Source organism: Oryza brachyantha, chromosome 3 (assembly GCF_000231095.2).
Source record: "Oryza brachyantha chromosome 3, ObraRS2, whole genome shotgun sequence".
Lineage (NCBI taxonomy): Eukaryota > Viridiplantae > Streptophyta > Magnoliopsida > Poales > Poaceae > Oryza > Oryza brachyantha.
Genome location: NC_023165.2, coordinates 9,925,940 through 9,943,698, shown reverse-complemented (window position 1 = coordinate 9,943,698; position 17,759 = coordinate 9,925,940). Strand labels below are relative to the sequence as shown.

General features: G+C 39.8%; 1 protein-coding gene across 1 annotated transcript; it reads left to right on the top strand.

Annotated features, from left to right (window-relative positions):
- The first annotated feature begins 11,283 nt into the window (after positions 1 to 11,283).
- On the top strand, positions 11,284 to 17,223 carry LOC102709631 (CBL-interacting protein kinase 31). The gene is made up of 15 exons (XM_006649935.3): positions 11,284 to 11,408; positions 12,824 to 13,062; positions 14,040 to 14,102; positions 14,222 to 14,293; positions 14,398 to 14,505; positions 14,599 to 14,679; positions 14,928 to 14,981; positions 15,081 to 15,206; positions 15,286 to 15,375; positions 15,616 to 15,738; positions 15,832 to 15,942; positions 16,095 to 16,208; positions 16,343 to 16,399; positions 16,485 to 16,559; positions 16,788 to 17,223. Exons 2-15 carry the CDS (start codon positions 12,871 to 12,873, stop codon positions 16,869 to 16,871), a joined length of 1,350 nt encoding a protein of 449 aa, XP_006649998.1. The 5' UTR covers positions 11,284 to 11,408; positions 12,824 to 12,870; the 3' UTR covers positions 16,872 to 17,223.
- The last annotated feature ends 536 nt before the right edge of the window (positions 17,224 to 17,759 follow it).

Sequence of the window (17,759 nt, the reverse complement as noted above, 5' to 3'; positions counted from 1 at the left end):
TTTCTTTATGCTTATGGTGAGTTTGACAAATGAGTTTTATTTCATTCAAGTCAGTGAGTATCCAACTTGTCAGAATCCCAAGGTTACTGGTTTATTTTATTTATGGATTCTACGATCGATGAGTCTTAGAATTTAAAGTGAGAACCAATTACTCTCCGTTGCAAGGATATAAGCATTTCTAGAATGTCAATTTGTACCACAATATAATCATGTATGTAATACACAGAAATCCACCCATTTTTAGCCAAAAGTACTCTCTCTGGTTTCTTTTTTATTTGACGGCATTAACTTTTGGAACTATATTTGATTATTCATCTTATTTATTTTTGTTGCAAATAATTGGACTAGTAGAAGTTAAAAAAAGAAAATCCTATTTAGGATAACAATTGGATAAATAGTCAAACGTAGAACCAAAAGTCAATATCATCAAATAAAAAAAAGTGAAGGGAGTACTTTGGAAGGGAATATGAACAATTCAGAATTTAAAATTTTCTTCATATTAGTAGTATTCGCTAATAACATATTCAGGAGCTTTTCTAAACGGACTTACTTTGAGTTATTGCTACTGCCATCATATGGTAAATTGAACCTGATGCGTCTAGAGGGACCTAGGCCGCGTTCTTTAGGGAGGGGGATAAGTTAATTACCTGACACGGAAAACATAAAAATAGATTAGTACATGATTAATTAATTATTAAAAAAAATATGAAATAGACTAATATGATGTTTTAGTAAGGCCATGTCTAACGCCATGCGTGGCTAGTGGCCCTTACAGTTAGGGATAAAAATGGTCAACACCAGTTGGAAACGGTATTATATTTTAATAATATTTTCGAAAACGATATCGGTACGGTTGAGAAATTTTCATATTTATGAAAAATTATGAATTGCACTACTTAGCGTGAAATTCAATAAAGTTTAGATAGAAACTGAAAATGTTAAATTTTAGAAACGGTAATGATCAGAAATGTATCATTTTTATATTATTATTTTTGGAAACGGTCATCCCTACTTACGGTCACGCCTATCACAGTATGTGGCAAGTGGTCACGGCTTGTTGGAATTGACGTGGCTATGGAGGTGGTAGTCTTGTAAGACACCGCTGGAGCTCTATGAAGCTCTAATGTCTCAAACAGGTTTTGGGGAACCATATTTTATGTAAACATAATGACTATATGAATTTGTTTTTTGGGCTAAGCTGAGGACATACTGGATTGAGAGGTGAATGGTCTACTGGCAGTCTCATGAACTGACATGATTAGTCAATGCTACTGGGTTGGGATATCCTAAAAGATTGCCACCCCATATTACAGCATTGTACTACACATGATTGCGCGAGGGTAGCAATGCACGTCCAGTCCAGTCTAGGTCCAGGTCCAGGTCCATGTGGCTTACCCTTCTTCTGCTGGACATGTGGGCCCTCAAAGCCAAACGGAAAAGCTCCATGTCTTTTCCGGCCACTGAGCCCAACAGACATCCATGGCTTATTGTTTTCCTCAAATTAGTGCATTTCTTCACTTCTCTCTCTCTCTCTTTTTGCGAATTTTTTCTTCTTTTTTTCTGGCAAAGGATTTCTATCAATCAATTGGAAATTCCATTAAGAAAAGCAACAACTCTTAATATAAAGCACGCGACAGCGCACGTTACCAGCACAAAATCAATAATGGAGAACGAAAATTTTCTAATTTGACCAGATTCTGTATCATCCCAACATGATCTCGTCGTCTTCTTGCACGTGTACGTGTACACATTATTTATTTTTTTTGGGTAACTTTATTACACGGACAACTTCTATATGCCTATATATAATGGAACAGGTATTTCAAGTCGTGGACACCGTATTAATTGCTTGAGCTCATGGAACATGCTTTGGATGTGATTTGGACGTGCTTCTTTGGAAGCTTTTGTCCGTATGGCATGATTAGTTTGCTCTAGCACCAAACCATTTTGTACCGTAAATGATGTCTCGCGTTCTTTAATATCTGCTCAATTGTTTGTTCAAAATAGGTAGAGCAGGGATTTTGAGAATCATGAAGAGATTTCTCAGGGAGCAGACAAAATTTAAGCTATGTACAGTTGATTTTTTTAGAGAAAAGAAAAGGAAATGTATCATGCATGGTTGGAGAATGGATTATGGGCAGCAAAACAGGATGGTCAACCGACCTGCCGCCGAACTAAAGCGAACGACAAAAGATCTTCAATAAAATAAGCTGTCAAGCATCAAGTGTAGTGTGTCTGAACAAGAAATTCTAGCATAAATTGAAGCTCCATTCCAACTGAAGCTCCTGGTCAAGTTAAAATGCAGTGAAGCTCAAACTACAAGAAACGATATATGCTTCCACTAATGGAACATGCTCCTCAGACTTCACTCACAGTGACTGATATGTGCGTCTATAAACGATGGTGAGGCCCATAGTCACCATAGTCAACCACCGGCGTTTCTCTGACTTAAGTCAAAAGAGCCGCATCCCACGCTAATAACCGGGCAATTAAGGGGCTGTTTAGTTCGAAATTTTTTTAGAAGAAGTGTTACATCAAATGTTTGATCAGATGTTGGAAGGGGTTTTCGGATACGAATGAAAAAAGAATTTCATGGCTAACCTGGAAACCGCGAGATAATTAATCCGTCATTAGCACATGTTGGTTACCGTAGCATTTATGGCTAATCATGTACTAATTAAGCTTAAAAGATTCGTCTTAAGATTTCTTTCGTAACTGTGCAATTAGTTTTTTATCTATATTTAATACTTTATTTAGGTTTCTAAAGATTTGATGTGATATTTTTGAAAAAAAATAAAAACTAAAAAAGGCCTAAGGATCGATGGTCTTTCCAAGTTGATATTTGAACGCCATGATGACGTGATGGGGATTCTCGTACGATTAAGGTGGCAGCTGTCTTGTCCACTGCAATGGCCGTAAAAATAAAATGCATGCAACTGTACGTGCGTCTTTAGCGAAAAAAAGACTGCGCGTGGTGTCAGGTTCCAGTCGGCCCATATCGTTGGCACATTCGGCTAGCGTGATGCTGCTGCTGCTTGGCTGGATCTAATCTCCGATTCGGACCCTTGAAAGAGCTTAAGATCTCGATAAGCAATTAGCTTTTCAGAGTATATAAAAGTTGATCTTTTCAGCTCCTAGTTATTGATTTATTTTCTGAATTTTACAAGATTTCAAAGCTAATGTTAGTTTGAGAAACTCTAGACTTAGAACAGGTACAATAGCAAACTATAACCTAACTATAAATATATTTTAATTAGATAAGAAAAGAGAGAAAAACAACATAGTAAGATACATTATGAACTCCACGACACAAGTATGTATGATAGGTGGAACCATATAGTATACGTTTTATAGATAACTATTGTATAAATTAACTATTAAATTAACTATAGATGAATTAGCTATATTATTAAACTTGCTCTTACGTAGACTCTGCAGGAAGTTGCCGTTGTTTCCTAAACAGGACCCAGATCTGTGTGAGCAGCAGACTGCAAAGTTAAGATCGATGCAGGGAGAGGAACTTTTTGGTCCACATTATTCCCCGTCACCCGGCTCCACGGCCAGCAAAGACCGGCGGTGGAGTAGATTCCGGTAGATTTTCTGGTTACGGTGTGCGTGGTAGGTAGCACTTGGCGCCGGCGGGCACCAATTCGGACGGGACTTTTCCATCTGGCTGCAATGCTGCACCCACTAGCTGCTGTTCGATATTTTCCCTTCCGAGCGTGCAGAGCTCGGTCGAAGCGCGGACTCTACTCGGCTGCGCGCGCGGCGTGGCTGCAACCGAAAAGGTTTGTGACTCAAGTACGCATGCAACCGATCAGAGGACACGTCTCACCGATGGACCGACCGATCAGCGGGGCCAACGGTTTTCAATTTTTACCGCAGCTAGCCACAGCCATGAGATGCTATGCGAGACAAAACCATGTCTCCACCGCCACGCAGCCGACGGCCGCACGGTGCCAACCGGCGACCGAGATAAGCCATCCATGTCATCTGTTCGTTTCTCTTAAACTCAAATACCAAAATTTAAATTTTCAATATTAAAATTATAGTTAATTCTATCATAGTTTATTTTTTTATACTTTAATTTTACATAGCTAATAACACATGCATAAACGTTTTATTTTATAATTTATTTTTTGTTTATAAATATATTTTAATATTTTTCTATGTTGTTTAAATATTTTTCTCGGAAGTGAAAAGATGACCACGGGAGTACGGAGTAGATAAGTACGACGAGCCGTGTCCGCCTTTTCCTGCGAGTCCGTACGACGCATACGTAGGCGTCCGCGCCGGGTTGATAGGCTGATAGGCAGGCAAGCGAGCAAGCGAGGGCCGAGCGGCCGTGTGGTCAGGTGCAGCGCGGCCGGCCCCACGTCCTTTTCGCCCGCGCGGCCGCTTGCGCGCTGCGTGACGTCGGGGCCACACGCCGGTCGTCCGTTAGCGCCCCCGCGCAGCTGCGCGGAAGCTTCCTCGCGATCCCCACCACGCGATGCTGCATCCGGCCCGAGCGCGACGTCCTCGGCTTGCTTAATTTAGTCGGTGTTGGTTCGGGGTGGCCGGGTCCGGGTCGGGTGGGGTTCGTTGTGTTGTGTTGTGCCTGTGCGTGCGTCCAGTTATTAACCGGCGCGAGTTCGCGACGCATATCAACCGGCGAAAAGGGCGGCTTGTTCTCGTACGCGTATTGGGTTGGGCGTGGGGCCTGACCCGCTTTCTGCGTAGCCGATCACGTTATGTGTAACCACTACCATGCTTGCTAGCTATTCATGCTGTGTTTTGGCAATGCTGCTGCACTTGGATTGGGTTGACGAGCATCATCATTGATTAGGTGCCGTGTCTCGAAACGAAATGCCCACTCTCGATCTGTCGAGACACGAAATTAAATGATCAAGCTAAATAGCTAAGCCATTACGTATGCACTACCTGTCCATGTAGTACAAGTCGTTCGCGAGTTTTTATTATGCGCTCCTTTCTCTTTTCTCTTCGGGAAAATGCCAGAGCGGAAATAAAAGATATGGACGGAGCTTCAGTAGTACTCGTCAGGTTCGTTCGATTCACCGCCACGCATTCTGTTGCGGCGCTCAGGGCCATGCACGCAGCTGCGAGGAAGCTTCCTAGTGTGCCTGCAGTGCAGATGTGATTCAGCGTGAAGTGCATGGCGGCATGGCCCTTCAGGTTCACGAATTTATCTCCAGTAATTTCTCAACTAGGTTAACTGTAAACCACCATCTTTTCCTAGACCACGATCCAGCAAATAGTAATAGTAATCGACAAGGATTTGGTAGCGACCTGGAGAAAGGCAAAGCATTGTCGTGGCCAAAAATATCAACACTCATCTCTGGCCGGACTCCCCTGTCTCACCCTTCTCCATTCGCTCTTGCGTTCCATTTCCATCTCGTGCTCCTATGCGTATTATACACACATCGACACAGATCGCACAAGCGTACAGAGAAGATTTGCTTGCTCGCTCGGAGAAGTTGCTGTCTTCAGCTAGCCCACTCTCCCGTACGTACGTACGTACAGATGAGAAGAGGTCTCGACATAGTAATGGCAGGCAAAAGCATCACAGCGCACACGCCAGAAATAAGTGACAATTTTGGCTGGACAGGAAAAAGGAAAATGACCACCACTAGATCGCAACGGAATGCCAGGAAATATTTTTATTTATAAGCCGAACACCATGTATACCTATGTACAGCTGCGAGAAGCATGCAGCTGGCTGGCCTAATAACACGGACTGAATTAGCATGAGGATATGGAGCTGCACGTTGTGTGCTGAGGAGCCCTTTCTCCCTACGTACGGGAACAAACTAGTAACTAGTAACAGCTCACTCACGTTCTAAAATATAAATATTTTTTATATTCTTTAACAGAACTAAATTTTAAAAAATACTATATTAAAATAAAATAATTGTGTATAAGAAATGATTGATAAAATAAATGATATTTTAAATAGTACTAGAAATACTAACATTTTGATACCAAATTTAAAATACTTTGCACTTTAGAGGGAATAAGCACTGGCAATCGAGTTCAGACGTCATGAATGTAACTTAACGTCTAAATTAATAACTGATATGCGCCTAGTTGGCGATGCATGATGCGGCTACATGGTCCAGCGAGACTATGCTCTAAGGTGCAGCCGTGCCATGTGAGATGCTGACATGCTTGTGAGAAACTTTCGCCTTTTCTCGAGAACAACTTTCGCCGTTCGAAATAGGTTGCCTTTGTGCATTGGAGCTACAAATTTTTACTGCATCATCTGCTGTAATTCAGGTGCTTCCGATGATTTTTTTTCCCTTCTGTGAGCAATACAGATAGTGCGTCGTTGTTTGGATCTTCGATCTGAAAATATGCACTTTGTCGAAATCAATTTGGGAACCCGTGGGTCTGAATTAATGTTAGAGCATCATCATTAGTTGTTCAAAAACCTATCCTCATAATTCTTATTTTTGTTCTCCAATCAGAATTTTAGTTCAGATCAATGCTTCCAATAGATAGCTACTAGTACAAATTAAATTCCAACAGTTAAAAAAAGTTGATCCACCCAATCTATCGACGGGAACAAAAAAATTGTCTCTTTTCCACGTGTCGCTTTCTCCTCCTCTCCTCCGGTATATGGGGAAGGCTATCTCCTCTCAACTCGTAGAGAGCGAGATCTTTAGTTAAAAAAAAAAACTTTTCTCAAAAGTATTGCATTAAATCTTTAAACACCTAAATAAAATATTAAATATATAAGAGCATTAAATCTAATTACAGAGTAGAAGAAATCGTTAGACGAATTTTTTGAGCCTAACTAGAACATGATTAGTCATAAGTGCTACAATAACCTATGTGTGCTACATATTATTGTTAACTTCTTTCTTGGCTTGTACGCATGTGTTTTCTGCACTGTAAACGATATATTTTTTTACAAAAGATTTCTATAAAAAAGTTCATCTTAACTTAACTTTCTGAGTAGATTCACTTTTACGGTAGCTAATTATATCATTACACTATTAAATAGCTATGTAACGATAAAATAATTATCATTCCTCTTTGACTAGAAAAGAGCCTGGCATTTGGATCAAGCGACTTAACTGCTGGCCGGTGTGAGCGTCCGGTACTATCCAATGTTTGTTCCCCTCCTCGATATGTAGTCCAAACTACATCCTAGTTCGTGTCCTGTGTCTTTGGTTATGTATATAACCAAAATTTGAATTTTTTAATCTTAAATTTAGAGTTAATTTTAAGTTTTTTTACTAAATTTTATTTTTTCAGTTTTGACTTTGACTTTTAGATCACCATGAACACGTATATAAAAATTTTACTCGTAAATTATTTTTCATTTGAAAATATACCCTTCGGTGTTTTCCTTTTACACCCCTACAGATGACCCCCACATTAATTTGGTCCCATAAGTCGGTCAGTTCTTGTTGATATAATCAATGTGTGATCTCTGTCAGAAGTTTTGCAGCTGATTAACGCTAATCCATTTCTGACTGCATGGCATATCTGCAGTATTTGTGCTCCTTGCCATGCTTCCCATCCGAGGTCTTCTGTGGCTTGTCGATGTGCCACGCTTCACCAGCGATGAGCACATTTTCATCGTTGAAGCAAAACAAAACGGTAGTACAATAACTGTTTAGAGCGGTAGAAAAAAAAATCGGTTGCCGTGAGATCACCACACTTTGATTCCTTTTTGTTGCCAACGACACGACCAAAACCAGTACTTTGAGGGGCCAGCATACTGACTAGTATGTTACTGGTCAAGTTGCTATGCTATTCAACTTATGACCCGTAGAAAATTCCCACGACAAAAGCTCTTTGGATTTATTGTCATATATGGAATGATTGTTTGGCCTGCATAAAAAACTAAACAACGTATTTATAAATAAAAAATAATTTATAATAAAACTTTTATATGCATGTTCTTAGAGATTTAAAAGTTATGGCTATGGAATAAATTATGATAAAAAACTCTCAAATCTACACTAAATTAAAGATTAAATATTTAAATTTTAGTTTACAGGTAGAAACGCTCCCATACAACATATGCATCTCAAAATCTACGGTATATATGCACCCCCGATACATGGATTTAGATTCAGTGACATTATCCCGTGACATTTTGTCATTGACAGGGTTCCCCTGACCGCGCAAGCCGTCAAAACCGTGATACCGCGCTTACGCGGATCCCGCACGGTAACCGCAAAAATCGTGATGAATTTGAATCCAAAAAATTTGAATTTAAACTCGTGCGGTTTTCACGGCTTACCGCGCGGTAAGCCGCGAAAACCGTGGTAACTGTTTGCTGGAACAACACATGAGAACAACGGTTACCGCGGCTTACCGCGTGGTTTTTTAGCCGAAACCACGGTTACCGCGAGGAGACCGTGGATGTGATGTCAAATGAAAAAAACTTTAAAAATCTAAAAAAATATATGAAAAATAGGAAAATATTTTGTGACTATATTTATAATAATAGGACATGTTATATGGAAAACAAGAAAATTTCAGATGACATTTTCTAAATTCTTGATATTGCAACATACAAATATGCACCGGCATATCACCCTTCACCAAATAATTCACTCCAATAACAAATAACGACGACTTCATTTTGATTGCTACGTCACAACTAGTAGGTATAGTTTTATTTGTAAAATAGTTTTATTTGTAATAATGAGTAGTAGGTATAGTTGTGACGTAACAATCAAAATGAAGTTGTCGTTACTTGTTATTGGAGTGAATTATTTGGTGAAGGTTGATATTCCGGTGTATGTTTGTATATTGCAATATCAAGAATTTAGAAAATGTCATGTGAAATTTTCTTGTTTTCCCTATAACATATCCTATTGTCATAAATATAGTCACAAAATATTTTTCTATTTTTCATGTATTTTTTTAAATTTTTTTCATTTGACATCGCATGCGCGGTCTCCTCGCGGTAACCGCGGTTTCGGCTAAAAACCGCGCGGTAAGCCGCGGTAACCGCTGTTCTCATGTGTTGTTCTAGCAAGCAGTTACCATGGTTTTCGCGGCTTACCGCGCAGTTAAGCCGCGAAAACCGCACGAGTTTAAATTCAAATTTTTTGGATTCAAATTCATCACGGTTTTTGCGGTTACCGTGCGGAATCCGCGAAAGCACGGTATCACGGTTTTAACGGCTTGCGCAGTAAGGGGAACCCTGGTTGAACCTACTCATCTATGTTTAGAATAAGGATAGCATATTCGAATGCAGTTTAAACATGGACGGCAAGTTCAGGTAGTGTCTCGAGTCTTTACTATCGTTAGATCAAAATTCCAACGCTCAAGATTTACTGAAAGTATTGTTTACCAGGCTTCCGCTACATACCTACAGTACATGCTACAGGGTCCCCCAGATGCAGTAATTCGCTTGCCAATATTTTTGTTCCATCTACATATCTATTATTTGATCCAACGATGGTTAGAATGACTGTTAAGCTTACAGCCATATTGGCAACTGCTGGTGATTTTAATTCCTATTCCTAGGTTTAAGAGGTTATTTGGATGAGCGACTTTCTTTTAGTTTTTTTTCACATCAGATGCTTAGACGTTAATTACGAGTATTAAATATAGACCGATAACAAAACTAATTGCATAAATAAAGACTATTTCATTAGACAAATTTTTTAAGCCTAATTAATCCATGATTAGCAAATGTTTACTGAAGCATCACATTCGCCAATCATGGACTAATTAGGCTCAATAGATTCGTCTCGCGAAATAGTACAGAGTATAGGGTGAGTTTTATTATTAGTCTATATTTAATACTTCTAATTAGTGTCCAAACATTCGACGTAACAGGGACTTAAAAAAAAGTTAGTTGGAAACAAACATGCACTAAGTAATAGAATTGACATGTACATGTATCACTCCTATCTTTTCATTTATGAGTATATTTATAAGTCAAATTTTAAATTTTCAACCTTCAATTTTTAGAATTGATTTTGAGATTTTTTTCACCGAAGTTTATTTTTCCGTCTTAGATTAGTTTTTAGATAGCTAAAAGTACATATATAAATTTTTATTTATAAATTATTTACATTTGCAACTATGTCGTTTAACTTTTTTCATAAAACAAAACAATCACCCGGTATATTTATGGGCTAATTATTCTTTTGTTAGTAGACAAAGCTGTCGATCATATCAGTTTTTACTGAAACCTCATAGGGTAGGATTTACGTCGAGTGTATTTATAGTGTGTATATGAGCGTTTACGATTGTATATGCACCGTATTTTTTACTTTTGCTTATGCTTATAAGCCAAAATTTAAATTTTAAATTTTAAATTTGGAGTTAATTTTGATATTTTTTTCATCGAAGTTTATTTTTCAGTATTGGCTTTTAGATCCCTAAAAATATATATATATATAATTTTGCTTCATAAATATTTTTGTTTAAAAAATGCTGTTTTGCTTTTTTTTATGAAAAACACACACGAACACCCCACGAAATTTAAAGGGCTTGCCCAAATTAATACTACATGGTTGCATTACCAAACACATTGTGCAATTTTTTCCCCGTAAACCATTGAAAAACACTTGGATTGGCAAGAATTTAGTGATGTTCGCTGATCTACCTCAGTTTTTTTTTCTCGGTATAATCGGAAAAAGTGTAAACATAGGGTGCATGACACAGTATGTGTTCATCGGGTAAGCACGAACATAGTCGGCCGCATACGAATGTTCGTGCTTGCCTAAGGCTTGGAGCTATCGGACTCGCTCACCCTAGTCACCTTCTTCGTGTTGCCACAGAGCAGGGGCGGATTTGGCATGAGGACGGTGGGGCTCGAGCCCCCTCTACCCCGTTTAAACCACTAGAGCCCTACGAAGACTCTTCTAAAATTTATAGCAAACATTGATAGAAAGAAAAACTAAAACTCTATTTAATTTATTCAGATCCTCTAATATCATTCACCAGATCCGCTGCCACGTAGAACAGAAGAAAAGATAGAGGATCATCGTGGCAATGGCAAGGACCCCAAGGACGTCTCGTCTCGTGTGCCATGCAGGCATGCAGCCTTTGAAGAACTGAGAGCCGATGAGATAGAAGTGGCGCCGCAAGCAAAAGAAAGAAAGAAACAAACAAACAAACATCTGGTGCGCTCTGTGCGTGCCGCTGCCCCCCTCGCCACGCTGTCCTTTTCCGGTGGGTTGCTGCTGCCACCTCTGCGAATTGCGATACATGACACGTCACCCGCCCACATGCTTGCATTGCGTTTTTGCACCTCCTTTATTACCACCAGCCCCCCTCGGCCTCCTCTCCAATCCACCCTCCAACCTCCGGCTGCGATCTCCTGTAGCTCCTCCGACCTGGCTCCGTTTCCTCCTGTGTCCTTGCGAGAGAGGCAGAGAGACCTGAATCTGCTGCTGCTGCTGCTCCGGCTGGTCTCGGAGTTGAAGGTAAGCTTGATTAGTGCCTGTCTGCCTGAATGGATTCGCCTTCTTCTGGTGCTCGAATTTTGCGTTCCGGCGATTTTAGGTCCTTTCTTGTTTGGACAATTCTTTTCTGTGTTTCTTTCGAGCGGTGGGGAAAGAGTTAGGCACAGGTGTTTCTCTTGCATTTCGGTTCTTTACATGGTTCTTGGCATTTCCAGCTCATTGTGACCTCTCCCTTCAGATATCAGTTGTCTTTGTGATCTTGATTTCTTTTCTTTCAGCAAAACGTATCTGCAGAAGGGCTTTTTTTGGGGGGATTTTTTTTTTTTTTTTGCATTTAAGTATCTGATGGCATCTCCATGGACCTGCATGGCTGCACATATGGCAGTGCTTCTGTCGGATGCTATCGATGTTTTACTTGCAAAAGTCTGGGTACTTTTTGCGGATCTTGAGGTTTTTTTCAGTGATGCAGTCATTCAAAAAGATACTTGAGGTTTCCCTTCTGTGCTGGTCCTTTTGCCTTTCGGCTGCAGGCCAGGCGCATGTGTTTTTTTCAGAGTATGCTGCATCTCCAGCTCAGCTTCTGTCATCAGTCATTACCGTCTATTATGTGGATAAAGTCAAAGTGAATTTTGCGCCGTTGTTTTCGGAGTTGTCTGGTCATTTTATATATTTTCATCAGGTGTTGTTCACTGTCGCCGGTGCTAAATTTTCAAATTTACAAATGATTGCCTCACTCTCCATTTTTTCTTTTCTTTTGGCAATGACGAACATACAGAGTTGCAGAACGCTTCTTGAAAGGATATTCTTTTCATGAAATGATGAAATGTCAGGGACTGAAAGTTTCCGGTTTTTAAATGGAATGGCTAAATTGCAGTAAGACGAATAACTGAATTTGTCGATATGTCGAGACTCCTAGTTAATTCTGACTTTCTGGATGAATCTGTGTAAACTATTGCTTGTCAAGTCGTCATTTTTTCTGTCAGCTATAGTCTATTGAAGGGTCCTCAAGCAGTTAGTACGTTCTAACTTCCTAAGATGTTTTAACCAATGCTTGGCAAAAAGATGTTTTAATCAATGCTTTGCTACCAACCTGGATACAATATTGCCCATATTTTTTCCCCTTATTAAAAAGGAGAGATGTTGAACTCTGGTCCTTGATACCCATCTTCAGTAGAATTGTCCGTGTGAATCGTTTCTTCAAGATTTCTGCTGTATCTGTGATACTATAGTGAATAGAGGTTATCCAATCTCTTTACCATAGTTCAGTTTTCCAGGTTGTAATATCACTTCTCGTTTGCAATAGATATGAGAGCATCCTCTGTGTTTCTCTCATGTTTCTGATTTAATTATAAGTGTTTGTCCCCTGATTATTTGAATGACGAATCGTTCAATATCAATTTAATGATCTTCATAGCCTGATTTATTGAAAATTCCAGGTGCTTGAATAACTTGAAGGTTCATAGGAACCTTCATTTGTTCGAAGATGTATAGGGCTAAGAGAGCTGCATTATCTCCAAAGGTGAAGCGTCGTGTAGGGAAGTATGAGCTTGGGCGCACCATCGGAGAAGGAACCTTTGCAAAGGTCCGGTTTGCAAAGAATACCGAAAATGACGAGCCAGTTGCCATCAAAATCCTTGACAAGGAGAAGGTTCAGAAGCACAGATTGGTTGAACAGGTCATTCTCAGACAATTTTTTTGGAGCAATTCTCTTAACGATTCCCATATAAGGCATTGCATCAGTTCTTTAGCAATCACCGTGCCAATCCATATCATTAGTACATATATCAGATTAACCTCTGTTAGTCAACAAAGTGGCCAAAAATCTGTACTACAATCGTTGTGAGTGTCCTAAATCATTTTCAGTGATTCACATATCCATAGAAATAAAGTGGTCAAGAATCGATGCATCCTATAGTGGTCAAGAATCGATGCATCCTATATCGTTTTTCAGTAAACCACACAGCCGAGCTTACCATCATATGTAATAGTCAACAAAGTTTATCTCCGGAAAAAAAAAACAAAAAGATATATACTTCCAACACAATTGATCATATTCGTAACTGTAATCTGTGATTTTCAGTTCATTAGTGTTTACTACAACCAACTTGCATCTTTGTATCAAGGAACAAAACTGAAGAAACAATTTTCTTCCTTGGATGTGCGTGTCACCATGGGAGGCTGGGAGCATAGAAAGATGTAACTTCAATTAAGAATGATTTGTGTGTCCACATGACTACATATTTGCATGACACCGAGATATACCCAAATAGGTGATCTTCCAGTTGAAGTCATATTACCAACTCAGTATGTTCTCCTGGTGCATTATACTGTTTCTAATTGCTTCCAACTTCATGAAAAGTTGAAGTAAAGAAAAGGACCTCATTTTGTACATTTCAGGATATGTTCTGCTTGTGCCAAATGGATGTTCATGTTCTGAATTCCATTTAATAGGCTTGACTCTTCATTCTACTGTTCTAAGAGCAGAGATTTTAGACGCAGAATAACACTAGACACAAGTTGTGGTCAGAACTCAGAACACATATTTTGTTTACATATCTGCAATTCAGGGTGGAAATCTTGTATACGGTTTTTAAAAGGAAGAAAGTATTTATTATATATTGTTGTACTCATACCATTCTGAATTCAATGCAGATTAGGCGTGAAATTTGTACTATGAAGTTAGTAAAGCATCCTAATGTTGTTCGGCTGTTCGAGGTAAAGTCACAAATTAATCTGCACTTCCTGATTTATCACTGCATTGTACCTCTTAAAAATATTGTTTATTCATGCCAACAGTGTAATAACCTTAGACTGAAATTTGACTTCTACCTCAGGTTATGGGAAGTAAAGCAAGAATTTTCATTGTTCTGGAATATGTTACTGGAGGAGAGCTCTTTGAAATCATTGTAAGTGCCAAACATATGATCTAAAACATGTAAAAAGGATTTGATTCATGGTATATTATCATTGTTTTGTTGATTTTAACTGATGCTATGTACCAACTACAAAGGCAACTAATGGAAGGTTGAAGGAGGAGGAAGCACGGAAATATTTTCAGCAACTTATCAATGCAGTTGATTACTGCCACAGTAGGGGTGTGTACCACAGAGACTTGAAGGTAAAGGCTTAACCTCGGGATCATGTATGTATTCATGTGCAAGTGAGGAACAACTGTTATGAGTATATGCTGATGTTTAGCATGCGTTTGCAGTTAGAAAATTTGCTGCTTGATGCTTCTGGAAACCTGAAAGTGTCTGACTTTGGTTTGAGTGCTTTAACCGAGCAAGTGAAGGTATCGTAATGATAAGTCAGTTTGATATGTTCTAAATGATAGTTGCATTGCTATTCTTGTTTGGCCTTTTAAATTAGAGAAACTTTACGATCCCTGAGAAAATATCTGTAGGTGCCAAATTTTTATATAGAATTTTGGTATGTGGTAAAAAGTCTAGAAAATGTGATACCTGCCAGTACCTTTTTAAGAATTGTAAAATTACACTTTAAAATATCAGTGCTCTAATATGCTTGAATTCAACTATACAGGCTGACGGGTTGCTTCACACAACATGTGGAACTCCTAATTATGTTGCTCCAGAGGTAATCTTTTTTTTCCCTCATCATAGTACATATTGATTACATATTGGCATTATTACAGTACCTTGTTTTCCTAACACGTTATTTGGTACGTGCTTGTAGGTGATTGAGGACAGAGGCTATGATGGGGCAGCTGCAGATATCTGGTCCTGTGGGGTAATCCTTTTTGTTCTGCTTGCTGGGTTTTTACCTTTTGAGGATGAAAACATCATCGCTCTTTATAAAAAGGTGATACATACAAAACTATCCAAACCACCAAGATTCGGTGAATGCCAATTATTTACTCTTACTCCCTTTTCAATCACAGATCTCTGAAGCTCAGTTTACCTGCCCCTCTTGGTTTTCTTCTGGAGCTAAGAAGCTGATTACCAGAATTCTGGATCCCAACCCTACAACTGTAAGTTTCATATAATTTTTGAGATATTATTGCTCAAAGGACTCAGGAAACAGGCTAAATCATATCTAAACAGAACTACAAGCATTTTAAGCAAGCAATAATGAGTCATGCAACCAATGCTGTTTTATGCATGTATGACTAAGTGGATCTTTCACATTGAAATAAAATTTCTTTACATTAAGAAAAAGAGTCACTGAACACCAATTTACCTGACTTGTGCCGTTGTTGAATTTTGAGCAGCGGATCACCATTCCTCAAATACTGGAAGATCCTTGGTTCAAAAAGGGTTACAAACCACCTGTATTTGATGAGAAATATGAAACTAGTTTTGATGATGTCGATGCTGCTTTTGGAGACTCTGAAGTGAGTCAATTGACACATATTTTTTAAAGCATTCAGCATCATGTGATAGGAAAGAAGATTAACTATTCTTTTAATACATTTACCGATTACCAGGATCGGCATGTCAAAGAAGAAACTGAAGATCAGCCTACCTCAATGAATGCATTTGAACTCATTTCACTGAATCAGGCACTGAATCTGGACAATTTGTTTGAGGCAAAAAAGGTCAGATAATTATGCTCCAATTAGTCGTCAAGTATATTATAACCCTGCCAATATTGTAGTTCCCCCATTTTTCAAAACCACTTTGTTGCTTATGAAGCATTTAAAAGCAAAGCATCGTTGCAGTGGGCTTATTAGTGCAAATACTGTTACAGGAGTATAAAAGAGAGACAAGATTCACCTCACAGTGTCCTCCAAAAGAAATTATCACCAAGATTGCAGAAGCTGCAAAGCCACTTGGATTTGATATTCAAAAGAAAAATTACAAGGTATTCATATGGCTTTACTGGCTAGATAGATAATCATTGCAAAAATTCTCTCACATGCATCAAGTTATCAGGAAATAAAGCTCGTACTACCCACTTCCATTGAGTCCTAATAAGTTTGTGTTTGTTCATTCCAGATGCGGATGGAAAACCTGAAAGCAGGTAGAAAAGGCAATCTCAATGTTGCAACTGAGGTAAGTTGAAACCCCATACCAACAAAATACTGAAAACATTAAGGAACCACTGTTCATTCAGATTTTGTTTTGTGATGAATAATAGGTTTTCCAAGTAGCTCCATCCTTACATGTGGTTGAGCTCAAAAAGGCAAAGGGGGACACTCTGGAGTTCCAAAAGGTACCAGTCTTGACCTACTCTGCCACAATATCCATTTCCATACGCCATAGTACTCCATATGCTAATTAAGAGATGGCATTAGCAATGAGCGATTATATTCATGGCAAATTAAGGATGAAGCCACTCCTTCCTTTGCAAAGTGCTTTCATAACCTAGAAATTTTATCCATTTCCCCTTGCTATTTTACTGCCGTTTTTTAACCAAATTAATTCTTCTATGCAACAACAGTTCTACAGAACTCTGTCGACACAGCTCAAGGACGTGGTCTGGAAGTGCGACGGCGAGGTCGAAGGCAACGGCGCCGCGGCGTGAGGTGGTTTGCCATGACTTTCAGCAGCCGGGGCACCGGTTCGTCGTGTACATAGCTCGGCCATGGTCAATTGTGTTCACCGTAGAGTAGTTTTTGCAAGAAGGGAAAAGGCAAGATGGAGCAAAAAAAAAAAGAGAGGAGATAAAGGTTCGTTGATAGGTAGGCTGCTCCGATGAAACAACAGGCGCGAGGCCTGCTGTGGATGAGCTTGTCGCCGGTTAGTTCATTTATTTTGTGGCCTTGGAAGCGGTTTAAAGCGAGGTGCACAAGTCTTGTACCGTTCTGAAAGCTTTGTAATGGTACACCAATCAGTGCTGCAATGCAATGCATTGCCAGTCAGTTTGTTTAGAAACATTTTGCTTAGCTTCGTCACGTTTTTGTTTCCAATCTTTAGTGAAATTGGTTGGTCGCCCTTTCGGCCAACCCGGCAACAAAAAAAGTAGTATGCCATGAAGGGATGGATGATATTGTGTGCTAGTTTTGCGATGAAATTTGAGAAAGATTTGCTACTACCTATGTAACGATAAGGAAGCATGCAGACGAGATGACGCGGTGGCGCAACCATGCCTCCCCGCGCGCCGCGCGCACGGCCACCACGCGAGCCGTGGCGCGCGCACTCGGCGAGCCCCGCCGGCGTCCACCACGGTCGGCGCCGGCACCTCGGCCGGCCTCTCCGCCACGCAACGCGAACCAGCCGAAACGCTACTACGTTTCGTCCGTGCGTAGGGCGGCCCAGTTGCCGGCAGCCGGCGCGGCTGCGCGTCCCTATCCCGATCCCGACCAACGCGTCGAGTCCCCCCTCCGTTTCTCGTGCTATCCATAGGTCAATTGGGCGTGAGATCTGTAGCCCAACGAGCGTATTGGTTTCACTTGGGCCGACGCGCGCTGTT

Coding starts and splice junctions, on each gene's coding strand:
- LOC102709631 (XM_006649935.3), top strand. CDS start 12,871: ATGTATAGGGCTAAGAGAGCTGCATTATCTCCAAAGGTGAAGCGTCGT. Junction 14,103..14,221: donor ATGTTGTTCGGCTGTTCGAG/GTAAAGTCACAA, acceptor CTTCTACCTCAG/GTTATGGGAAGTAAAGCAAG. Junction 14,506..14,598: donor TGTACCACAGAGACTTGAAG/GTAAAGGCTTAA, acceptor ATGCGTTTGCAG/TTAGAAAATTTGCTGCTTGA.